This window comes from Anser cygnoides, chromosome 9, assembly GCF_040182565.1.
Source record: "Anser cygnoides isolate HZ-2024a breed goose chromosome 9, Taihu_goose_T2T_genome, whole genome shotgun sequence".
Classification (NCBI taxonomy): domain Eukaryota; kingdom Metazoa; phylum Chordata; class Aves; order Anseriformes; family Anatidae; genus Anser; species Anser cygnoides.
This window is the reverse complement of record NC_089881.1, coordinates 21,374,729-21,401,648: the sequence shown is the minus strand read 5'-3', so window position 1 is coordinate 21,401,648 and position 26,920 is coordinate 21,374,729. Positions and strand designations below refer to the sequence as shown.

Here is a 26,920-nt window from a genome sequence, read left to right as displayed (position 1 = left end):
TGGGCAGGTTTGGGGGAAAAGAAGAGGTTTTAAAAATATGCCTACAGATGAGTCATGCTGGTTCTGTACAAGTCATCCTTGCAGGTGATTAGCATCTCAGACAAGGCACTGCAGCAGGATTTTAAAACTACTTCAGGTCCACACATTCAAAAAAATGACTTCCAGAGAAAATTGCAGTGCAGCACTCTGCCCCAACCCTTCCCTCCCTGCCTTCCTGCCTGCGAAAGGCAAAACAAGGATTAGAAATGAATGCTCACCAGTTCAGCATCCTGCTGACTGATGTCCTGCAGATAGGGAATGGATGCTAGCTCAGCCATCGCTTGATTAATCACCTGGGACTGTTCCGTGACTCGCTGCAACCGGCCGAGGATGCTGGCGTAATGCAACTTCTCTATCACATGTGAACACGCACAGAAATTGTCCTGTTCTCTCAGGAAAAGCAAGTGGGTTAGAGGAGAGTCACAGAAAACACACTTATCCTTTTGAGTCTTATGCCTTGAGGCTTATCTCCATATATATTTACGCTGGTAATACTATAAGCAATATGGCATCCAGCACCTTTAAGATAATGCTTCTGACAATCTTTATAGAGGAGAAAAAGACTTTTTTTCTACAATCTCTCTAGTTGTACTAGAAAAATAAATATGTAGTCATAATATATGTGAAGGGGAAAGAGCAGATAACAAACATGAATGCAATTTTCTCATTTGGAAATGGCTTTTCAATAATCCCCTCAGTTAAATATTATCTGACTTTTATGGATTGCTTTTAAAGTTTCAGTAAAGAGGTTGAGGAAACCGTGCAATGGCTAAGACTATGGTTTGTTTGCAGACTAGGGAAATCCATAGTTTTCAAATATTCAACCCTGAGGAGCTAAAACCTGCAGAGGTGGTCTCTGATCCTCCAGGCACGTGGTAAATTTTAAGTATGTGCATACAGAGGCTCAGCCAAGTGCTTGCATAAAATCTCAGCACCTGCTGAAGCGTTTGATGGATGGCAGCCCTACTACCATATTTTCAAAAGTGTTCTGATGCCAAAAATGCAAATGAGCACCCTACTGAGATTTTCAAAAGCAATTTGGCCTAGATTCTTGACAAAATGTAGCCATTGCTTATCTGAATGCTCAGCCATTCTGAGTGAAATTTCCATTCATCTAATCAGGGTTGTGAATGTATTTAAGTGCCTGAAATTGCAAGTATTGGCATAGATTTTCAAAAACACTTCCAGTATTTTTAGCAGACCTTTGTTCTGGCAGTACCATATGGTGGCGTGTTGATGCTGCCATTTACATACGCTTTGGTTCCCAGGTAGCTGATTCTAGGTCCAACTGTACAGTGAGCAGGGTGAATGGAAAGTTTTGAATTAAATTTATTTTTCAACAAATGGTGTCCTTCTTTTAAGATCAAATTCTCTTGACAAAGAGTCTTGATCTTTTGATCTGATCTTGATTTTGGTTTTGCAGAAATTTGCACTGGGAAAGCATCAAGTGGCTATAGAAATCGTTACCAAAATGACTAAGAACATCATTCTTATGTCAAATTTAAGTATTTAATAGCAATACTCTTCTTCCTTTATTTATGGAAACATTTTTATCCCTATTAATATAATATATAGCATAATTGTAAAGTAATATAAAGTAAAAGACCATACTTTGGAAGCTGCTGTCAGGAATTCAGCTATAATCTAGGAAGTCCAGATATGAAAGCAACTGAGAAAGAAAGAACTGAGCCAATGAATTTCCATTAGCACCAGACACTGCACAGGGAAGAGGAGCTCTGGTCAGCAGTTCTTTCAGTATTGCAGATAGCTCCAGTCAGCTGTGTTTGGAGAGGTTAATTTAAACCCAAGTATCACGGAGCAGAGATGCCAGCACGGTAGAAGATACCTCTTTTGAGAGAAGTGTGGTTTGATTAGTCTATTAATGAAAATGCCAAGAGCTTATTATTTTTCTCAATAAACATAATGGAGGGCTAAATTCTAAAGAGAGTAAACAACTGAAAAGGGAAGGGGGAGATAAAAGATGATGATAACAGAAGGACCATTGCGTATAAATAGGTACAAGTAATACCGGGGTGGCAATTAAGCTTCTCATAATTCAGGTTGAAGGTCTTTAGCATGTTACAGCAAGAATAGAAATATCAGAAAGCTCAGCTAGTACTAAGGCAGATTTTACTCAATTTATGAGCAGGATATTATGTGACACAAGGGTGTATAATAGGAGGTGATTTGACTTGAGGAGCCAGGAGAGCCGTTCCAGTCCTACCTTCTTATGAACTTCTGTTGACCCATCTCTAAGAGGGGAGCCCAAGACAACTTGCTTACAAACTATTTTTATGAATTGAAAAGTCCTTTTCTGTGGGTCTGACCTAGTAGCAGTAGGATACATTAGGATGGAAAGGGATTTCTGTGATCTCTGATACGTGAAATTGTAAGTCTGACACAGTCTAGTTAGTATAGCAATAGAGCAAGGAACAAAATGGAGCCCTGTCTCCAACTAATCATCGGTGTGTGAAAGCCAGATAGCTGTGTCTCCAGAGACAGCTGTGCACATTAAAATAAGGAGAAGCAATCAGTTAATGAGATAGAGAAAGAGGGCTCTTATCAACATAAAATAGACAAACAACGTTTTAGATACAGCAAAAGGTTTTTCCCTGCTATTCTTGAAATCCACCCAAAACATTTTGTGTGTTAAGAAATGAGCATATTGAGTCATCAGCTGCAAAAGCAGGTAGAAATTCTCTCTCACCATGCTGTGTCTGTTGGGGGCTTCTCCAATGATTAAGAAAGTAAAAGCAAAAAAAAAAACATTTTTTTCCTTACTTGACTCCCCAGAAAAATATGAGAGCATATCATGTAGCTGTAGGAAACAAACTGGGCATCTGTGCCAACATGCACTCTGTGGACATAGCAATAATATTTAAGTTTATATTAGGTTGGAAGTAAATAAATAAGTAACCAACATCAGTTTTTGTTTTTGTTTTGTTTTAAAAAAGGGGTACTATAGAAAGTTGAACTTTGTCAGTGGTGGTCTTTCAGTGACAATGAAAAATGCAGAAGGAGACAGTAAATAACTGCTATCAGGAGAAAAAATTCCACAGGGAACTGAACCACATGATGAGAATTACATGAACTATAGCAGAATTCAAGGGGCTACTAAGCTGCAGTAAAAAAATAATGAAGTGGCCAAGCAATCAGATGAAACTGAAACCAGCTCAGGAAGGTGCAGTGAAGGTTAAGTAAAGAGCAAACTTAAATGGAGACTTCAGTGAGAAAGAGAGTTGGCTCATTTAATAACGTGTTCCTTCATGTACTGAGAATTTTGGGATGGTAGCTCCACCTTTTGCTTTAATCTGTTCTTAAAAAAAGGAGTCATCGCTTATGCCACTTCTATTTATAAAGTCGAATTCCTGAGTACCAGAAGTGGTAAAGAAAAAGCAAAGCGAAGTGGCCGGTCAGCCCAGATTTAAAGCAGCATCTGTCATATCCAACGCACTTGGCATGTCTAACTATCATCTTTAAGTGCACCACTTTGCAAAGGTCTGGGGTGTCCCCAGTAGTTCTTGACAATTGTGGCATCTTTACTGGTATTTTTCAGCTCAAAATCTGAATGAAGTTATGCCTTGCAAAAAGCTCGGTAGTGTATTGCAATAACAAGCAGGAAAATCCTTCATCATGTTTCTTTAATGCCCTTGGTATGCTCCAGAAAATATGTATGCTGAAATCTGTATGTAGTAAACACTTTCCCTCTATTAAAAAATAGACATCAAAACAGTGAGATCTGTAAGTGTACGCATCATGCTGTGAATCATATGGTAGGTTTTGCTCACCTTTATGAGATGAGCAGTCTAATAAGCCCCTCTGGCCACTGTTTCTCCTGTAAAGTAACATCATGTGCCATCGACACGGGACTACAGGAGGAGAAAGGCAAACTTGGTGCGCACAAAGCAGCAGAAATTACCCCAGTGAAATCACTTGATAGAATAACTACTTGTCATTGCTGGTAATCTTGGTTGCAATAACAGTAGCTGAAAGTCTGACTGATACCTTTTTTTAAGGCAAATAAAATAGCCTTTCTGTCATGGCCTGTGTTTCTGGGCAGCTGAGGTTTGTGGGCTTTTACCACCAGCAGCAGACAGTGCACAGGGGCCAGACTGCTGTGTCCTCTCTCACGCCTCTTGTTTTGCAATACATAAATGTCCCTTTGAGTTAAATGGGACTGGCTGTTCTTTATGAAGATGAGAGGGCAAATGAAAAATGCTCTGCTTTTTTAATCATTAGCTTCATGTCCTATCAACAGTGGCGCGTGTACAAATCATATAATTAACTGTAAGCTGTGTAGCTGCAAAACTGAGGTGGCAGAACTGACTTATATTAAGTGTGTTGCCATTGCTTAATAAGCTCTGCTTTAGCACTGAGACATTTCTGTGAAAAAAAAAATATCTGATTAGGACAAGCATTTTGGATTGCACATTTGCAAATGAAGAAGAGGGTAGAAAGGAATATTAAAAATAAACGCATTCCCTTATTGTCTTAAAGTAAGGTGTAATACTAATGCCTGTATCTGAGGTTTGTCTTGCAGAAGTTTTAAATTTAGTTTGTGTGACGGATAGCTGGTGGAATCATATTTCTAGCTTGAAGAAAATTTTGGAATACTTTCAAGGAAGCAAAAGTGGCTAAATCTCTGCCAGGTCCATAAAGAGATTTTAATCACCAGTAGCAGAGCAGTTCTGGCTCTGTGCCTATCTGCATTATCAGGTATAATTCGCTTTGTCATTTTACTCTTTGGGTCAGAGGTTCTGTCTTGCCCAGATTATTTCGGTGCTACGAAAACTGAAGGGATAGTGAATATGTTCCTACCAATAATGGATGTGGAATTGGCAGCTGTTTGTTCTATCTCAGTGATGATCTCTTCTGTCTTGGGGTTTTTCTTTTCTCTGTCCAAACTCCCATGCTGGTGCCCTGGTGACTGGTTATAAATCTGTCGGAGCATGGTTCAGCCCTATTACCCTGTTCTGCCTTGGGCAGACCTTGCCCGAACCACCTGGCTGCTGTGCTGACCTCCTTGAATAGAAGGCAAGTTTGCTGCTGGCTTGTGGTGCTGGGATTTCACCCTGTATTTTTGTTAACCTTCTTCTGTTTCAGCAAGAATATTTAGATGTCTGAGGTGGCGTCCAGAGCTGGTAGAAAATATTACTGTGTAGGAGCAGTGTAAATTTATACAGCTATTGGGGACTGGCTTGAGCAATCGCAGCATACCTCTCTGCTCTCGTCTCTTACGAAATCAGTTTGTTTTCTTTCCCCTATACCCTGGATGCCAGATACCATGTATCTCTGTTCAAACCATGTGGTCCCGTTCCTCCAAATTCATTTATAGAATACGATAGTTTTAGGGAATCTATAACATATCACTTTCCAGAATTTTCCTCTTCCTGATATTCTTTAGAGACTGAATAACTGCAATACTGGAACCTCACTTCTGAAAACTCTACATTATACCAAAAGAAAGAATTGTGGGGTCATAAACCACACAAACAGACAAACAAACCCTGGAGTTTTACAGGAGCTTTGATGAGGACCAGGGTTTTATTCTGTACCCGGTATCCAATCCACCATTTGTTTATTCTTCTAGTTTTGTAGATGTTGAAGTGCAATGCCAACGGCAATAGCAGATATTTCACTTTCCCAAAGATGCTTCTCCTACTAGCCTGCACATCAATAACCTGGGCTTTTGGTCATCCAAAGGAAGCATCCCATGGCTTCAGGAAAGAACGGGAAAGAAGAACCTGGGTGATTCCTAGTGGATGTGTGCCCTCAGCCTGCTCCACTTGCCTCACACTGAAGAAGATGCTTTATGAGCACCCATTTTGGCAAAGCACTAAGCACCTTTACCTCCCACTAAGCCTGTGAGTTCAAGCACTTACTGTTTCAGCAGCTGCTCTCCGAGAGTAAAGGAGACATAGATCCCCCAAATATCTAGCTAATGTTTCTTCCTTGCTAGGAGTTGCTAAGTAGCAGTTCTTGTCAACCTCCTATCTGGTATCAAAGCCTAAGAATATAAATCCTGTGATTTGCTAAGACACCCCTGATGAGGAAATGGCTCTGATTCCTTCAACATACAGAAAACTAAAAAAACTGTTATTGCTAGGGAAAAAGCATTAACATTAGCATTTACAATCTGGGGAGGAGAGGCTTCTTCCACTTATTTTCAGGAGAATAATTTAAGAATTGAATTAAAACAGTCTAGTCTACATGCAAATTTGATTTTTGACCTTTTGTGCTAATCAAAAGCCATGGTGCTAAAAAGCTGTGTACATTATTGCAGAAAGTATGGACTAGAATTAACTAATATACCTTCAATATGTTTGTAACAGATTTGAAGGTTATTTCACATACTTTACTACATAGGGATCAGGATCTAAATCACTAGAAATACTTCAAGCAGCAATTATTAACTCTTGATGGAGAGCCTTGTGATAAGTGTAGAGTATTATGGGTATTAAATATACAGAGTAGTTTTGGTGGTTATGTGAAGTAGGGATATAATAGGCCATAAGGGTTTGAGAAAATTGTACGCAAAGTGATTTTAAACTGGGTACACTTGAAAAATTAGGGCTTCTTTTAAAAAGTATCTAAAACTCAATTGAACTCTAGTCCTAGCACAATTAGCTGAGCATTTCTGGAGTATGGGGAGAATGGACTACCCACCAAAAAGCGTACATCTTTCGCATGCACACTGACTTCTGCTGCTGCACACATGAGGAAATATTAAGTGAAGTTTACACCCACCGTTAATTTGGTGCTTCTTATAAAATCCATGACTGGCACGATCTTTTTCCCAACGGTCTCCCAATGTCTTCTTGCTTCTTCTTTAGTGATAGGACTGAAAGGTGCTTTCCGGTCTAAGAAATGAAATCACAAACTGTGTACCTTGTTTATTCATCTACATTTTGCACAGAGGATCTAGCAGCATGACGGAGGTACACTGGAGGAGAGAGGCTGATGGAGTCTGAGATTCAGGCATAGATAAATGGGTCCTGAGAGATCCGTGGTCCCCCTCATTCAGTAAGGATTGAGGTCACCCCTGAGCTATCACATCTAGTAAGCAAGTTGGCATACCTGAAAAGATTGGCAGTTTTCTACTTGACAGCTTTTCCAATATTTTTCCAATGTGTTTGTTTCTGAAACCCAGAGTTAGTAAGTACTGCTGGGGAGGAGGAGAGGACCACTCAGTTGTCTGTGGCAAGATATGAAGTCCATGAGGATCTGGAATATGAAAATGAAAGTAATTTCCACTGTCACATTTCTTTTCAGTTGCAATAGATGCTACCTTTTTTTCGAGGAAAATACAGGAAGTCTAAGAAGGAATGAAATGTAATCCAAAAAGCTTGCCAAAACAAAGGTGACCAAAAAAACCTATCCAGCTGTCAGTGGGTTTTGAAATTCCAGACTTTGCAACCTTTTCCATCAGCAGCGTAAATTTTGCTGATGCATTGGATAAAATATGTTTTTACACTTTTCGATGCTGATCATCCAATGCATTAATAATTCAACTCTTCATGAATGTAAGATCCTTATTTTTTAACTGTGAAACAAGCTGGAGTTGTTCCCCCAATTTATGACATTTGATTTTCTACAGCTGTGGGTTTTTACCATCACCACCACCATAGTCCCAGGCTATGTTTGTGCTGTGGCTTCTCCAGAGTTTGTGATGCCCCTGCTGAAAAGCCAGCATATCTGCCTGCCCCGACCTGAGCGAGGACAGATGCTCAGAGAAATTGCATAAACCACCTTTGGTTGGGGAGCTAGACCACAGCCCTTTCCTTCCTCTCCTTCCCCTGCAAAAAATAAACCTAGATTGAATGTCAGTGTCACTTTTCACAAAGGAGTGCTCTGTTTTCAGTGAGCTCTGCTTTTAAGATGCCAGGCTGCGCGGTCACAGTGACAAATGGAGAACCCCCTTCAGAGCTCCCTGGACTTACTCGTACATAAATCAAAGCGAGTGGACCTGATATTTCCCTTGCAGCATGCTCTGCTTCTGATGGATTCTCAATTTTGAAACAAACTGCATTGTGCGCTTGTATTTAAATGTGTGTCTGCTTCTCTTCCTTGGCAATAAGGAAAACTTTGAAATCAATTCAGTCCTTGCATTATAGCAGAACGTGGACTAAAGTTGGATGAGTGATTGCTACGGAACAGGAAGGTTATTTAAAATAACATGTTCGTGATGTGCCTGGTATTTCAAACCCACTGTTAAAAGGGGGATTAGCTCATACTTGTAATTTCACCTATGTGAGATATGGACCTTGCAGATTGAATGCTTGGTGGTACAACACCGACAATGGGTACAACTTGTTCCTTGTGAGTGGTTGTTTTTTTTTTTTTTTTTTTTTTTTTTTGGTGGGTAACGTGATTTTGGGATAGGTCTGAATAGATAAGCTGAGAAACCACTACTGCTTTAGTTGCCTTCAGCTAATACCGTTGTGAGTTATCTCAGTGTTGAGGCCAGGAAAAGTCCTCTCTGTCTGAGAGGGCTTCCAGGACATGGAAGAGGGAGGTCAGGAGATTCCTGCCCACGTGAGAACCATCGTGGAAGCTGTGTGGCAGCCTCCGGGGCTCTCAGTCAGCACCTCCCACACACTGCAGTCTCAGAACCCTGACACCCGTATTGTTTTTTTTTTTTTTCTTTTTTCTTTTGCATTGCTTAGAAGCAGAAACACAATAAACACAATTATGATCTTGGCTATCCCATTTAATTCCTCGAAACTAGTGCTTCCAGAGCCTGCACTCAGAGAAACTTGCATAGGATTGAAGCAATTCTTTCAACCAACAGATTTTTGTAAACAAACACCCTTGAGTGCAGACCTGGCTCTATTCAATCTGTTTTATAACTGATTGAAGTGCTATAGGACCAAGCCCTTTCATCCTTTTATTCCTTCCTCCTTTTCTTTCTTGGTTAGGAGTGAGAAAATGCCTGGTGACACTTTCAGAAACATCCTGTAATTTATGAACACAACTGAATTTCAGTGCAACACTTGCACGCTTTTGCTGCTTATGTGCTTTTGAAAGTCTCACCCTTGCTATAAATTGAGGGAGTTATGTGAAATCTGAATTTATCTTTTTTTCAAATCAGATTCAGGGAGTTTTATTTTATGCTCCTTTTAATGCCAATACTTTTGTCCCTGGAAACTCTCCACAAAGTCACATCAGCAAGTAAATGGTAGACAGGGACTTTACAACTTCCACGATAAATAAGACCCATTTTTCCTCTTCAAAAAAATCCCCAAATTACTGCCAGAAAACCAATGCATGGGTGCCTTGCAACTTGCAAAACATGATCTAGTTTTATACTGGTTTTCTGAAGGAAAATGAAATGAACAAGCCAAGTTTACTCATGTTAAATATTTGCAGCTTTGTGTTAAAAACTTGTTTTCCCCAATTCCCACTTGAATTCAGACAGATGTTCTTTTTCTCCCCAGAGGTGCAATGTGTACTGTTCTGGAAGCCGTATTCTCCTGCAGAGTGGTGGGCTCAGCAGGTGCTACCGTTGGCTCCGACCCCGGTGTAATTCTCGTGGGGAGCCAGCATACAGCAGCTCTTCGAACCGCCTTGCAAGAAGCAGCCATGAGGGGTGGACTACAGGTCTCGTTGGTGTGATGAAGACAGAGACCACCCAGAATTTGACCTGGGAAATGTACGTTTCCCCTTATGTTTCTCAACCACCAACTCAGAGCCAAGTGTTATCAGAGTCAACCATGTTCCAAGTCACCAGGTTAATGGTGTAAGAAATGCCTTTTATCCCCCTGCCTCTCCTCTGGCAAAATGTCATGCCCATTCCTCTTGAAATAAAGCTGTGGTCACCGGAATTTAAATGTCTGTTTACTCCAGGAGATGCTGCTTGACTTCAGTCCTCCGGGAGACAACGGGCCCCATGAAGCCCGTGTTCACGCTGGATACTATTTGTCTTCAACAGCCCAAAGGGAACCTATTCCCATCCCTGCAGCTGAAATGCTCTCAAAGGTGACAATCCCTCCACTAGTGCTCACAGAAAGGCGGATATTTTTGGAAAGCAAAGGGCCTGCTTCAGGGCCAGTTACTGATGGGAAGCCAGAGAGATGAGAATGAACCTGGGCCTCGCTGTTGCCACAAGACACTGCAAAAGTGCCTCTGAACAAGAGAGCTCTTGCAATAATGAAATTCAGCAACTGGAACATGAGGCTTCGTGGATAAAAATAGTCTTTGTGGGGATTTACAGTGTAAAGTCTGTGCTTTGCCTAAGTACTGATTTGATTACCTAAATCATGTACAATCATACAGCAAATCTCAGAAGTTAATTTTCCCCCACAGAAGTGCAGAAATTTAGAGACTCAAGCTCCAGACTCTCTCAAGCTCCTTTTAAGTCAGCCACACACAGGCAAACAGTATACAGTGCTTAACAGCATGTGAAATCTGCTCTTACCTGTATATATGTGCTCCACATAGTCAGGGTGCTTTTTAGCAAATGTCTCCTTCATCTTGTCAGTTTTGTCAACCTTGACTTTTGTCACAAATGGTGTGTACATGACCGAAAAAGATTCTTCTCTAGTGATGGCTTCTTCAATCATAGCCTGAAGTGAAAGAAATGATATGTTTCATGTTGGTTAACGGCTAGTTAAAGAAAAAAATAAAAGAAAAATAATTACTTTCACAGATGATATTTCGCCTTTAATAATTGCACAGTCATGCAAAGATAACATATTTTGGTCTTGAATATTAATTAGAAGAGAATTTAAATTAGTTCCAGAAAACACTGCCTATCTATACTCAGAAAATCAATTTAATGGAGAAAGAACATTTGTAAACAGTTTTCAGTGCAGCAAGCCTATGTCTTCAATGAGGAGAAAAGTATTAGATAAATTATCTTTTAGATGAAAAGAAAAAGTGATTCTATGCTCTCTGAAGGTCACATCTTTCATCTGAGGGTTTTATTCAGTCCTTGGGAGCTGGTTAAACAATACTAAGCATTCATATTACCCCTTGGGTTGGCATGAATCAAACACTGTGTCTATACGGAATATTAGTCTTAAAATATTGCATTCAAACACCATTTGCATTAAGAGTAAAATTCACTCCTGTGCGGAGGGCAACAAGAAGCTTATGAACCTTGTCATCCCTTAAAAATGACTCAAATGATGCATTATGCTGGCTTTGTGCAGGGACATGGATTTCACACTCAGTGGACCCCGATGAACTGGTGTTGGAGCTCCCTGGAGGAGCCACCAGCCTGGAAACTCGGTGCTCTCTATTGATCAGTGCAAGCAAAGTTTAGCTGTGATTCCTCCTGGGTTGGGGTTTCTGTAAGACCACACTGAGCTCTACTTTGGCTGTGTCTGTTGCTAAAAAAGATTTTGTCTTCCTGACATGGACAGTCGTTTCTGGAAATCGGAAGAGCTGTAAGACTTCATTATTTTTTCTCAGCAAAAGCATGAATAGGGGTAATAGAGACAATAACAACAATTTTAACAGAGGTGATCAGAAAACCATGAAAGGAGATGTATGGACATGGCACTAAGGACCATGCTTTACTGATGGTCTTAAATGTCTTTTCCAACCTAAATGATTCTATGATTCTATGATAAAATATATATATATATATATTTAACAAAGTGTATGGATCTCCCAGACTGCAGAAAGTATCAGGATGGGATTAGCTTGGTGTTTTATTGACAAGTCCTCTCTTGTTCCTTTGTTTTGTTGGGTATTCTGCTGATTTTCTATAGTTTGGCAGCCATTTTCTAATCTGGATTAATACGAGTGTGTGAATACAATTTTGGGTGTATCCATACATTTCAGACATAAAATATATGGAGTGAGGCAGTGAGATGAAATCATGAGTGGCTAGACCAGACAAGCTCCTTATTCTGGAGGACTAGGGGAATGGTTTTACTGGTATTTGTCTGCAAAGTTCACTTTTGCCTCTGTCACCGTCAAGAACAGTTCAAAGTCACACCTATAATGTCTTTGCATTACCATGTTCCCCCGGCTGCTCTGTACAGCATGCAAATACTGACTAGCTCAGAGGGCAGTAATGGCAAAATGTCAGCCAAAGGGAAAAAAAATAGATCTGCAGTTTCTGGTCAATACTGCTACTGAAGGTATTATTATTACCCAAGAGCATAATACCCTGGACATAAGACCCTGGACATAGATGCTATTTGTTTTATTATCCTCTTGGATTTTTATGGGCTAAAGACTTTAAGGATATAAAACTTTAGCCCATAAAAACTTTGGAGCAGAAAACTTTATATGATGAAATCCCTAAGGACTTTGCTGCTTAAGCCTTTATGCACTGAAGTCCATACCCACGGATGAGTACCTGGCAATGTGTCCAGGAAATGGTACTGCCTATAGAACATTGTCTGTCATACCGTGCACTGTGCAGATACTCAAGATCCAGCCAAACTTTGGAGATAATTGCAAAGGCTCCAGTGGGCTTTGAACAGCGTCCTTGGAGAGAGGATAGGACAACTGCTTTTTTCGCATTTACATGTGTTTTGGTGTCTTTCCATGTGAAGGAAAGGGCCATCTCTGCGATGGCCCCTCAGATTCATCAGGGAGAACATTGCTGTTCTGGCCCCATGGTGGCAGAAGTGTCAAGCTCTTTTGTAAGAATGGGGATAGCAGCTGAACTGATGAAGATTAAAAAGAAAGATGATTTTTTTTTGGCATATCTTGCAAGTGTAATCTGCAGTGATATCTCATCACGTGGTGTTACACTCCAGACTTAACTCCAGCAGTGTCAGAAAAAAATAAAGGCCTTGAGAAGACATTAAACCAGAAGGAGACCCTCTCACAATGTTCAGTAATGGAAGGACTATGCTTGACATGAGTCCATTGAATGTGCTGGTTTACCTCAGCAGTGGACAGCGTCTATTGCTTCAGTGAAGATGCAAAAAGTCTCTTCAGAAGACACTGCAGAATAATCTGATGATAGGGAAGATTTCTTCTAGTAGTTGTGGGACTGACTCACTCTCTGCTATGTCAGGAGGTTTATATCCCTGTTTTGAAAGTGTGGGGAATCAGAGAACTTCTGCTGAGAAACCATCTGGAGACAAAGTGTCTCAAGGAGTATTTATATTGTCAGCACTTCTATTAAAATACCAGTTAATTCTTTCATGAAATTGAAGCATTCACAAGGTTTGAGGGATGTACATTGCTATCATGAGAATTAAAGAGCCAGAAGACATTCCTAAAGAAAAAAAATTGCTTTGAGCAAGAGTTTAAGGATATATTTGACCCAACATCACATACCCCCTCTTCTCTGAGCACTTGGTTCTGCAATATCCTCATACTCTACTGTATTTAGTAATGTTAAATATCACAGACCTTTTAATGAAAGCCAAGCTTTAGCCTAAACAATCTTATATTGTCCCTTCAATGCTCACTAAAATTCTCTTAAGAGCTCATAACACAAATAGGTAGATGCATAAGAAACAAAGCTTTCCCATGCCAATCCTTGTGATTGCAAATGATATAACTACTTCTACACTTTTATGAAGCTTTTGCCATTTTGCCTGCTTAGAGCAGACAAAGCATAGAAAAAGAAAAATGGCACTGTAGCAGCAAATTCTTTGTAACAGTGACAGTAGCTGTCTCTGCTACAGTCCCTAACCTTAATCCTCTTTAAATACAGAAAGGTTTAATTTGGAAAATCCAATTATCGTGACATCTAGAATTAACCAAAAATTTAGATATCTTTCTAGTGCCTTATCTTGCAGCTGCAGTGCATACTCTGCCACTGTCTCATTTACATTACAGCAGGAATTGATGCTTTTATTGATGATTTTTATTAATGCAATGGTATCAGTCAGGGTAAAGCCATTAGCCTCTTCTACGAACTGCTTCCACTCTTAGGCTGGTAGTTAGAATTATGGGTGCACTGTGGTGCAGCCTATGCGCTTTCCTCTATATCTTTCCAACCATAAAGCAGTATCTGGCAGCCCTGCCACTAAGTCTGTTGCTGTTGTGATATGAATATCTTCTCACCAGCATGATCTTCTTACATTAGTATTTTTTTTTTTCTGTGGGAAAAATAAGTAGAGGGAATGCCAGAGCATATCCTTTTTCTCAATATGTTTATGGTGTGAATAAATCATGTATTATACAATAGATGAGAACTTTCTGCTTATCTGCCATGTAATGCCTCCCCATTAATGTAGGTCACATCAAATATCAGCTTATTTAGGTTCTTAAGTTATTAACGTATTTAAGTCTCTGCGAGCTATTTTGCATGCAGTACTTTCTGAAAGTGGATTTGCAGAGTGCCACAGCCACAGCCCTCTGTATTCTGCTGAGTTCTGAAAGGCAGAGGCAGGCGTATTGCAGATGGGTTACCTTAGGCTTCATGATCTGTTTGATTTTCCAGTAAGTATCTCTTTATGTTTTGAGAGAGAAGAAATCCATGCTTTATATCCTTCTAAAGAGATCATTGCTCATTAAAGAAATATCCCAGAACACATAAAGTATGGAAAAAGCTGGAGGCTGCTGTTGAAACTCCTTGTCTGTGATGCTGGTGGGTGGGAAAGCAGGGACCAAGCATGAATGTGGAAATACAATTCCAGTTTGAGGAAGATCTCTGCCCATGAGCCCGTCCGATCTCAGAATCTAACATGCGCGAAGTGCCGCAGGAGTCCTCAGCTCTTACATCGCTTACCACCAGCTGGGGCTCTTAAGTTTTCATCTCTGCATAGGGGTAAATGTGAAGGATTTCAGTTTTTCTTTGTGATGGTGGAGACACCAGTGAAACAGAGGTGATATTTGCTTTACCAGGCTGATCCAGACGCTGACAAGGCGAGCCCCTGTTACTGCCCGAATGATGGTTTGTTGCCACCCGTGGCTATCTCGCCTGTCTGCACCGGGAGCTCCAGCTCAGAGCCTCCCTGCAGAGGTGGCAGCTGGCCCGGGCGATGTGCTCCTGCTCCAGCTGGGGTGCTGCGGGTGGAGGTAGAGCAGGGCCAGCAGAGCGAGCCCTTTGATAGTCAGCGTGAGTGATGTCCAGTGCAGGCAGCATTCGGCCAGCTGGCTAGCTGCTGTGCAGACACGCTTCCTTGGCGTGATGGCACAGGCAGACGTTAAGTCTGCAATGGGGCAGCGGGGTAGTGGATGTGAAAATCAAAGACCAGACCCTGTGGAGGTGCTAGTTATCCTCTCCATGAAGCTATTGGACAAAACCACAGCTTTTATACAGCTTTGCTAATATTTTTCCTTTCTTAAGGATAAGAGAGTTTTCATGGTGAGAGATACCCTAATTCCAATTAGGTGGCTCACTGCCCCTGTGTGCGGAGCAGCAGAACTGCTTGTCCAGTGCCAGGAGAAGCCATTCGCCAGCTCCTTGTGGCTCCTGTTCTGTCAGGAATGGGTCACAGTTCAGCCAGAAGCTTTCTGTGTGAAGGGGTATTGAACAGCTTTGGTAGCCTGGACTCAGGGAGACTCAGTAGACAGGCAGACCTAAAGGTTGAGCATCACCGTGTGCTTTATGTGAATACAACTGGATGCACTGGCCGACACCTGGATGCTGCATCCATCCGGTGATTCACGCAGGTGCTGGAGAGCCCAGGAGTGGCCCTGGCAAGAAAACACCCCTGGAAGAAGTTGGGGTATTTGCTGTAGGGGCTTTCCAAGGCTTTTAGCAAAAGAAAAGGGAAAAAGAGGAATGGAAAGGAAAGAAAAAGGAAACCAAAATACTGAAACTAGCAGAAGGAAATGTCAGTCCTTCCTAACACTGAGCTCAACATCTTTTGGGAACTTGACTTAAATTTGAAGAGATGAATCAGACAGCCAGAGATGGTGACTGATGTGGTTAGCCTGTAAAATGGACAGCACTGTTCAAAGGGGCAGCGAAAAATAATGCTTGAGTCATCGCAATGGCAAACTACTTTATGTGGCTGAATGGCTGCTAATTTAGTAGAAGACAAGTTGGCTGTATATAGAGATGTTTCTGAAAAGTGACTTTATCTCTTTTTGTGTGATGTCCTCTGTAGTTCTTCAAGAGCAGGTGCACAAATGGAAAGCCACATAACCAATAATGATCCTGGGAACAGCACAAACTCCTGTATGTAGCTTCATCTTCCCAAAGAAAGGAGATATGGTAAAAAGAAAGGGAAGAGGATAATGAATGTGTAACTTCTTAAGGACCTTTGCAACCTGAGGGAACAATAAGGGCCTGAGAACAGCTCAAAATGGTTGGTTTTCTATGCTGATTTCTCAGGTTTCTTTTGTAAATCTTAGGTCTACTTTGCAACCCAGGAAAAACTAGAATGAATAGAGAATTGTGCTTGTCAGATATGCACGCTACTTTTGAGCTGCCCCATGGGTTTTTTAAATGGCATGGAGCTTTGTTGGCCAGGTTGTTCTTGTTGAACGTCTCTGAGGCACAATTTATGGCCCTCTGTTAATAGTTAAAGCTCTAATTGGTTGATATTTTGCTTCATATTGGGATTTCTACAGCTACCAACTATGAGCAAGGTATGTGCTTCCTATTACATTCAGCTGGTGTTAAATAAATCCACCTTTCCTGAAATTAGAGACAATTAATCCATCTGTTTTAATAATTGTGACATTTAAACTAGTAAATTCTCTTAGCTTGTAAATATAAGTATGATGCAAGCAACAGTTATTCTACCTTCAATGATCTGGTACTAGAAAAATAGAAGTAGGTAGAAAATATATGGAGGTAGATATTATTAAAGAAGAAAGAATACAAGAAAAATGTTAAATTCCTCGGTTTTATACAGGTACAATTGTTCCTGGAATGGAAATATCAGCAATAACAAAAGCAATAGAAAGCTCTCAAATCTGTATCAACATGATAGAAACTCTCTCTTATGTTATTTGCCTTATCAATCTAGTTTTCAATTACTCCATATTTTAACTTGTGTACCTAAGAGTAGAATGAAGCTGCTTTTTACAGCCTGGGAGTAATGTCTTACAAACAGCATGTTTGAAAGCCAGAAAGGCCTGAATCCCTGCAATGGCATGCATAGGATGAAGCCCTTTTCTTTGCTGAAAAATGCTAACAATTTTAATTTTAGCAGGTTGATTCAGCCATGATATAAAGAGAACAAAGGGAATCCATGAAAGTGGTCAGTAGATGCACTTGGATAGTCTGGACACCAGTGCAGCGTCTTAAGAATGAACTGATCTTTTGATCTTTCTGTTTATGGGCTAAACTCTTTTTTTTTTTCTTTTTTTTTCTTTTTTTTTTCTTCAAATGTGCTAGATGAAGAAAATCATTACATCCTGATTTTCTGCCAGAAAATGTCAAGCTTGATGATTCAAGGCAAGTGTTGTCCTTCAAAACGGCCACTGATACAGAAGAGGGAGTACCACTTGTTATTTTTTATAAAGAGAAATGTTATTGTGAGAAAATTCAGAATTAATTCATAAAGCAGCAACAAACTGCACAAACCTCTGAGACAATAAGGATTTACAGATATTAGACAATTAATTCTGCCTGTCTACATCATAGTCATTGAACTCAGTGGGATTTTCCCCCAGATTTCCCCAGATTTGATTAAAGGAGGGACTTTTCTGCAGTGAAATGTGGCACAGCATGATCTGCTGAGATAGCCTCAAGAATGAATGAAAAAGGCATATTCTCAGTGATATGATGGCCAGGCTGCTCAGAGAGGCTGCCTGTCAGCTCCTATCAGTCATCCCACTAGCAGGACTGCAAAACATCCGTGCCTTTGCCAGCCTGGAAACCTGATGCTCCATCGCAGACACGGGTCAAGCGTGAGCATGCAGGATGGCTCACGGGCCTCGTCACCGGCTGAGGCTGCGGAGGACGTTCTGGCTGCTGAGAGCTTTCTTCTTTTAATGTTCTTGCCTGGGATTGTCACCCTGCAAGGTGTGAGATAAAGCTGAGCTCTAAAGAAGTTGACAGCGTTCATTGCTGCAGTGTAGGTGTTCAGCCACCCTGCAGGGCTGGGTGCTTTCTTTATCATTTGCTTTCTTGTGTGATCTGCGAATTGCTCTGTGCTTGCAGCAGCCCAGGTTTTTGAACTGGAAGTACCTGATGAGAGCAAGACAAATGTCTGAGTACCCAAACCTCCGTGTCAGCCATTGCATGTGCTACTGGAAGCTTTCTCTGTGACGCTGAGTTTAACTGACAGAAATATTCTCAGGAACACAAGTCTGTTGGCACCCTGTGCAGCAGGCACAGGTCCAGTCTTGTCAATGTACTAAGAGCAGCTCTATGATGGCTGCAATCTTGGCCGAAACGCTAGGGTTGGCCTGGATATCTTTAAAGCTAAAAGCCCAGTTCACTGCAATGCAAATTAAAGGTCTCCATTTTGCACTGTAGTGAATACACATAGGCTACATCAGGGAATTAAAGCTTTTAGTTTAAATGGTTATAGAGGTGTACAGATACGAGCTTGGAAGTTTGAAATGTCATCTTGAGGTTCAGTAGTTCCTTCAACATATGCACTGCTGGTGCAACAGCAGTTAGTGTAAGACTCTGGGTGGGTGGGAATGACTTTGGGTGTAAGGGCATAGTGGATGCAAGATATGGACCTTGAGTGTCAAATGGGCCACACGTTTTTCACAACGGAATAACAAAAGCAATTACATTTGCAGCGTGCTAACGTGTTTGGCCTGAGATGTACATAAGCTGTGCAATATATTCACATTATCCTAAGATGTCTGCATCATATATTGGTGAAATTAGGCTGTGACTTCCAAGATATTTGCAAAATTTGTGTCTGACAAGGTTAGGCATTTGGTGACATTGCAGTATACAGTGATATATCTTTACTTGTGGAATGAAACATTCGGGGTATATCACACAGTTTTTAGCCAGTGGAAATAGTTTACAAAGGTGTGAATAAAACTGGACAGTTTGGAGACGGACGCTTTCTTTGGAATGAAATATCTCAAATCTATTGTTTGTTTTGCTGTTCCAGCTGAGAAATATCATTGCCAACAATAAATGCTAGGAAGCTTGCCTGACAGTAATAATAAGTAGGTTTAAACTTTGTCTTGCTGCTACCACTGCAAATATCTACCATAATACATTTAATAACTTTCACATTATTATTTCATGCAACGAATTCTATTTAATTCAGTATTTTTAATCTAAGAGCCAATACACAAATCATGCAGTGCATATTCCATAGTGGGTTGTGAACAAAAGTCCATCCACCTGATTATATGTTAACTTGGAATGTATATTTTCAATCCATGGAATGAAATATTTTAAAAGATACTTACTCAACAGAGAAAAGGTCTAGCTTACTGAATGATATTATACATTGCAAATTAGTTTTTCAGCTCTCATTAGCATTATGCCTTTATCTCAGAGCAGAATGGAAGGCAAGTATTAATATTCAAAAACAACACAGGGCATTAGGTATTACATATCACTGTACAGAAATTCCAGAAATAGATGATTTACTTTAAAGGGGATAATCAAAGAAAGCTAATCAAAAAGCTAATCAAAAAGAATATTTAAAGTTGCCTTGATCATGATCCATAGGTACATATACAAGGAGCAGATAACAAGTACTAGAGGATCTTTAAGCTTTCGGAGATGACTGTGTAAAGTAAATTGCTGGAAGTGTGGACTGGACAAATAAGATCCCAGTTTTGGGAGGAGAAATGGGGCGTGGGGAGACAGGCGCCATCCATGTAATAAATCACCTTTTAGAAGGGATGTGGTAAATCTTCTGTTATTAAACTATTTAAATGAGGATTTGATAATGTTCTCCAAAACAGTCTCAGCTTCGCCTCTCTTGGCACTGATGCATGAAGGTTGGGTAAAATTCTGTGGCGTTTTTATGCAGAAAGTCAGATAATTCATCAACGCAAGCCCATCTGGCCTTAAAAATCTGACAGTACAAGCCTTGTGGTGTGTCTAAGAGGAGGTACACAGTCACAGGGAACAGATCACTGCTGAAGAAGAAATGCGTAAGAGTTAATAATGAGGAGGGGAGAGATTTGGGGATTCTTTAAGAAGAGCATTGAAGAAATAGGGCTCTTGGCAGTTGATGTCAGGGATTGAAGGAGTTCAAAGGAAAGTATAAAACCAAAATCAGGAGAAGTAAACCAAAGGAGATACAAGATAAAGACTGCTCTGAGCATGAGAAATAGATCAAGAGAGAAAAACAGTGATTTAGAAGTAGGATAAATAATAAAGAACTTCACAGATGTGAATTAAGGGCCTGAAGTCTTTGCAAAAAAGAAGTCAGTTGAAGGATTTGAATGGTCTGTATGATGTTTTGAAGCTATGAAAGAAGTAGAAGGCAGGCTGTGAGGAGGAAAAGCCTTTTCCAGCAATGAAAAAAATAATGAAGAAACAAAAGTAGTCGATGACACACCAGAAGATTATATATATGACCAATTGATCAAAGCACAGAGTGACAAATCTCTTCTAAAAATCTTTCTTTGGAAAAGCAAAAAAACAAACGGTCCTGTTCACCATCTATTTCCTTCCTCCTCAGAAAATTTTGCTCACAGTTGTTAGCTAATGTGAGTGAGCTCTGGGGCAGAGGAGTAGTTAGCAAGAAAAGCGTGCATCAATAGCTGTTGCTTTGGTTACAAAGGCACATGAGCATGTATAGTCGTGACAAGTTATTTTCAGCTTTACAACATGAAATAGAGAGAATATTAATAAAAAAGATTATGTTACCTCTGCTTGGTCTCTCTGTGGTGGAAAGTCCCAGTGCAGTGTCACGTGCTACATCATACTGCATAATTGTTGCTGTGTGTACTAATGTCATTGAAGTCACCCCTGATGCTGAATGCAGAGAATTCATCAGCTCAGGAAGGAGAAGGTTGCTACTGGTGCTGGGGATATATCTTCACAAACAGTGTTTCTTAAGTGCTAGCTATTAACTTGAGTGGGAGCGGTACTGGGCACCCAGCTGCCTATACTGCGTGTGTGTCAGCATATAGATATTGCTGAATCCTTAGCCTAGCCCACGCTAAAGCATACGCACAAAAGGCACAAAATTGTGGAGCAATCTCTGTTTCCCAGTGAAAATCAAGCACGGTGGGAGATCACACAAAAGGTTAGATCGCAACTGACATTTCAAAGCTTCTGTAGCCAAAGATGACAGCAGCTCAGGTTCAGGCAAAAGGTGGAGAAGTGGTAACACCGGCACAGGCAGTGTGGTGGTGCCTTTCAGTACCGTGGTGGTCCAGGGAGGCCCATGCATGAAGTCTCCATCAGGATCAGAAATGAGCAGTAAGCTGGGGACTAAAGCAGAGATGAACCAGAGCCCTATCACTGCCAAAATCCTTTGGCCCTTGCTGTCTGTAAGATGATGTTAATGGCTGGAAGCGATTCAGTCGCCCCACTTTGGTGTGGTTCATTCCCATCTTAGCCCAACCACAGCTTCTGGTTTACACTCTGCGAGGAGGTACTGTGATGAGTCTTGCCCTTCATGCCATTTTTTTGGCCCTGTTACCTAGCAGGACAGACTGAACCCCTGGGGGAGAGGACAGCTATGACAGCTTCTTCTTTAAAGGCTTGTTCTTTGAAGCTTCATGTCCATGACATCAAGAAGAGGAGTCAATGGATACTGGTGTTAAGAGACAAAAAAAGATATTCCATTCGAAGAAATGACCCTTTCATAAAACCTGTTTGTGAACTCAAGATTTTAAACGAGTCTGACCCAGTGGGGAAAAAATCAAACTGTTCTGTACAGAAGAAATTCTCTGCTGGAAAGCATATAAGAAAGTTCACAGGCACTGCAAACACTAGCCCAGTGGGTAATTCTCTGAATGAGATGCACTTTGCACTCACAGCAGTACTGAAATTCAGCAGCTCCCAAGACTGAGATTTATTCCATTTTACCAATAAGAATGCAACTAATAATAGTTTTAAAAAGGAAGACTTTACCATGTGATTGAAGGTAAAAGATCAGATTCTGATCTTTATTACCCCGGCTTATGCCAGATGTATTTTGCACCACTTCACATAAAGTACAAGGACTGGCCCTTTTGTTGTCATAGATGTTCCCACAGAATAAACACCAAACAAATGGGATCAGAATCAGACTGAAGTTTTATCCCAAGGGGCATTAACCACTTTTGCCCTGTCACCAAAGTAACTTGCACCTGGCCTCCTCCCAGTCACAGGAAGCAGCCTGTGAAACCGTGCCTCGAGAGCCACCCTTGAGGGCAGGGCCACGGTGAGGTGGAAGCAGGCTGTACAAGGCTGAACTGGCTCTGAGGCGAGGCACGTGGGGCTGTGAGGACAGGGAACCCCCCAGAGAGTTACGGACAGCCCACAGATTGCCTTGGTCTGAGACTGTGTGTGTTTTTGTGGGTGCCTGCCCGCACTGCCACGAGGCTGGGCCTGCGCTGCCGTAAGGCTGGGCCAGGTCCTCCCTGTGAGGCTGACAGGTCTTCCACTGTTGCAGACCTCAAAGGCTGGGACACCACCGGCACTGACAAGCTCCTGCAGCAACAAGGCACAGACAGCGGAGTATTTAGCATCCATTTACCTCCAGGTGTGTGGGAGCTCACCTCAGAGCTGAGGGGGGTACCCTTAAACTTAAATTTGTGCTGATGTGGCTGAACTGCTATATCAAGTAAGTATCACTCAAGAGACAAGTCTCATTGAAGTCAATGGTCTACTCCCCACATAAGTAATCTTTGTAGAACTGGGGTTGTACCTAGCTATCCTTCACAGAGCACTTTAGGTTTCTCTGAGACCATTTGTTACAGTCATTTTTTCCTCTCCTTCCGGTTGAAGAGTTTGGAAAGGTGTCAGAGGATTAGTATCATGCAAATTGCAAAAGGAAAGTGTCACTAAGGTAGGAAGACTTCACAAAAAATAGCTTTGGGGACCATACAGTATCCAGAATTAAATTTTATAGCAGTCCATAAAATTGAAGTATGAGCCAAGGGTTAACAACCTTGAATTTTGCCCTTAAAATTAGTACAAGAAAATCTACTTCATTATAAATACGGTAGTACTATATAGTGTCCTGTTGATTGATATGCCCAAGAGCTACCTTTGTCGGCAGTCTTTTAAGCAGTAATCCTTCATTTTGGTCTTAATAGTGAGATGGGCACCTCCCTCCTCATTGGGCTATCAATTTTTACCTGCCAATACAGTTTGATGAGCTTGCTTATATGCTGTTCAGTGCCTCCTGTCAGCCAGTACATATAGTCAGCAATCATGGCGCTCCTGATGACAAAAGCAGAATAAATGAATGTATAAGGAGAGAAGGATGTATATAGCAATATTTAAAGGAGATAACATTAAAAGAGTGTAACATGAAGTTTGTATCAAAAGATTACAGATAACTCTCAGACTTTGTCCAACTTTAAAGCAATCATTAGTAAGCATTTTGAGATAGCTAAACTATCTGCAAGCGAACAACCCTGCACTTTTAAAATCTTTTTTCCATATTTTACTCTGAGCAACTATTTAATGACTGCTCAACAATGCTGTAGTCTGGCTTTTCTTTTTTTTTTCTTTTTTTTTTTTTCTTTAAAGTATTTGTGGGTGAAATTTCTTATATGCAAGTACATTTTTTATACAATAGCATCAACACGTATAACACCTCATAGCTTGACAGTCTGAGGATATCAGTGTCTCCGGCAAATTCAGACTTAGTTCACCTCTGATTAAATTTTATCTAAAGAAAAACCCCAAACCCAAAGTAATCAGCTATCTTGCTACATAATTGAGTATGCTTTAGTACTCCCACTGTCTGTTGCAATCATTGCATTACTTTTTCTAAACTGAGGGTTATTAAAAACCATTGTGCAATGGATATTAATGCAGAGTCTTAACAGACTTCAGAAAATCAGTTTGCTTTTATGGCTGCCTCTCTACACTGCTCTTCGTTCCCATTCCTCTAGAGATTCCAAATCCAATTAAATGTGACTAGATGTAATTCCAAATTGTCACTTTAGTCAATTAAACATATAATAATCTTGTGTACCTAATTACTAGCACTGAAAGTTTATTTGTTGATGTAGTGCTATCAATGTGTACTTCTGCATGTTCCCCTTATCATTGCCTATATATTAATTGTGCTTTGACATTACTGTAAATTGAATTTGAAATTTCCCCCTAGTTAAAAGTATCTCACAAACAGTAATCCCAATCCTGTTGTAATACCCTTTCAGAATGTACTTTCCAAGTCTGTATTATGTTCTTAATGAGATATAACCAAAAATACACGGATTTAACAATAAACATTTCAAAGCAGGCCCAGTATCAGGGGGTAACATATTGTTACAAACAGGAACTAAATCTTCCTTAGATGTTAGTGTACAGCTCCCATTAATTTCACTGGGAGAAAAGCAATTGAGTAGGATCCATGGATTTCTGCATAAGGACTGGATTTAGCCATAAGCCTTATCCAACGCTCATTCAAATCACTGGCAAAAATCCTCCTGATTGCACTAGAACAAAGAGCGGTTTCTAATTGAACATTGTTAGCCCAGCCGGCACAGGGTGAACAAAGGATGAAATCCTCATTGCTCTGGAAATTGCTGGCAAAACTCTCACTGCCTCCAAACAGAGGAGAATTCCTAATCCCAGGGATGACATACAAGTATCCTATGGATGAAATAGAGAAGGTGAGTGAAGTGCCCAGCACTATGTGCCCAACCCACTGTCAGGTTTTGAAGAGCTGCCCACTGTCTCCTGAGACCCAACAGGGAAATAAGCACATAGCACAAAAAGGGAGGAAGACTTTGAACGAATCTGTCAAGTTACTTTGTATTATTGTGCCCGTGGTCTACTAGAGGTGGTCTACAAAGGTTCCAGCTCCTGTGACAGTGGCGTTCACTGGTACCATGGTCTCTAGCAGTGTATGAGAGTGGTGGTGGCCTCCTGTGGCTGCCTTGTAGGAAAGATAGGACTTTCAATCTAAATGTAGAGCAATTCTGAAGTACTAGAGCCTGGTATTTTTTGGAGTGAAATGACTTTAGCAAACAGTCATTTACAAATTGGTATCCTATAGATTTATTGCTCCCAAAACTGTTGTCATTTGAGAGATTAAAACTGGCAAATCCTTAACCCTGAGTATCACCGTCTCACACTGCAGTAATGCTGCCATGGGTTGAATGCAACCAGCTGGATGCAGACACTCGCAGTGTAATTTGCTACCCGTACTGCAGGCCGTGGTCTGGTGACATCCTGCTGACAGGACACCACAAGGCTCAGTTTGTGAGCTCCCACTCCTCTGTGGTAATAGTGATTTATTTCCCCAGCTTGGTACCACTTTCAATGGAGGTGTCAGCAGAGCTCTGGAAAAATCTGGAATCAATTCCTAGACAAGTCACTTCATCTTTCTGTTTCCCAGTGTCATCTGTAAAATGAAGACAATCATATTTGACTGATTTGCCTATTTGGTGTGCGAGACCTCCTGGCACAAGCTCTCTCTTACTAATTCTTCGTAGCGTGCTCAGCACAATGTCACTCTGATCATGGCAGAGGTCTCTAGGTACTGCTGCACTTCAGACAAATGCCTTTCCTCTTTATTCTTCCTTCTTAATTTGCTCTTATTTAAATAATCAGAATTACACTTACATTTCAGGCATTCGTGTTTAGTTTTTAAACATCTGCTTTTATCCCTGCTGGATTTCTCTTGTACCACCATGCATTACACCATGAACAGCAAGACACATACATAAAAACGCTCTGAGCTTTTCGAGCACTTCCATCCCAATTTCACTTCTCAGTTCCTCGGTCATTAGGGAGCACACACAGGTCAGGACCAATGCTTGCTACTGCGACCTCGGGGCTTATGAGGGACTTAAAAAATTCCACTTTCAAAAGAAACATAAGCATTAAGGCTGTATGTGGATGGCCTACGTCCAACCCCAAATATGCCTAAGTCAGAGGGTTTTCTTTAATGGTCTCTGAGGCTTGACTCATAGAGTCAAAGTGACACAAGAGATAGGGAATTATGAATTCCCTGACACAGGTGAAATTATGCTGGCTGAATATGGTTATAAGGCTGGCATTGGGAAATATTTAGGGACCTAAACACTGAGACAGAAACCAAAGGACTGATTGAGGTATCTAGGCAGGTGAAAACCCTGGTTCCCAGTGAACTATGCAAAGGCATAAAGCACAGAACTTGGTCCCCAGGTCCCAGTGAGTACCTATCCATTTGGCCCACTGAAATTCAGGTCACAATGACTTTCAGTAAGGGACGTGTGAGCCCACACTCTGAAAACAAGACTTTGGTAAAATATTCTTTAAGGAAATACTATACTATTTATGAAATTATTGTTTAGGGTCCTCAGCCAGTGATGGGGCTCATTAACATATTTTTCTTTGTCCGTATTCAGAATGAAAGCCTATTGCATGTGTATATCTGAAGACATCTTGATCATACTTGCTTTTTTTATTTTTTTTTATTTTTTTCTTTTTTAAAATGTCTGTATGTCTAATGACATTTCAGCAAAGCTGAAAATCCTTCCTTCAATCATATGACTATCTGGAGGTTTCATTCTTTATGTGGAAGGCTCTTCTTTATTTTAAAATAGACTCATTTGTCGTATTTTTTTACACTATAAAATGCAATGCTTCCATTTCCTTCAGTGTGCTAATGAAGAAGAGAGAAATTTGCTTTTCCAAAACTGAGACAAAAATATCAAAAAATGAGGGATGAAATTCAAACTGTTTGATTCTGAAGCTTCCCTTCTTATGTCTGATGAAATTTTCCAGGGAACAGTTAAAGAATTTAGTTGAAATAGTCACTGCCCCAGGTAACTCTGTGATTCAGATTATTCTTGCCCTTCTGTTTGTGTGTATGTATCAATCTCTTCTTGTTTGGGTTAGCTCAGTATTACTTAACACTTTCATCTATGCTAAATGCTTGCTGTCTATTAAAAAAAAAAAAGTTTGAAATTTCAGCTTGCACATTGAATACAGTGGTCCAAATACAGACTGATAAAATACTGA

The 26,920-nt window shown here is 40.7% G+C and overlaps 1 protein-coding gene across 7 annotated transcripts in view; it reads right to left on the bottom strand.

Annotated features, from left to right (window-relative positions):
* Positions 1-26,920, bottom strand: part of SPATA16 (spermatogenesis associated 16) — a 95,519-nt gene that overhangs the window by 15,828 nt on the left and 52,771 nt on the right. For 5 of the 7 annotated variants that reach the window (XR_010833439.1, XM_067002006.1, XM_067002007.1 and 2 more), the window contains exons 5-9: positions 23,092-23,176; positions 10,457-10,604; positions 7,117-7,263; positions 6,787-6,899; positions 258-422 (exon numbers count right to left, since the gene is read on the bottom strand). Coding sequence is in view for 6 of the 7 variants with exons in the window: in XM_067002006.1 (XP_066858107.1) it covers positions 258-422; positions 6,787-6,899; positions 7,117-7,263; positions 10,457-10,604; positions 23,092-23,176 (658 nt within the window). In the remaining variant the exon portion in view is untranslated. The remainder of the gene's footprint in view (positions 1-257; positions 423-6,786; positions 6,900-7,116; positions 7,264-10,456; positions 10,605-23,091; positions 23,177-26,920) is intronic. The other 2 variants (XM_067002009.1, XM_067002008.1) reach the window with 1 other exon arrangement.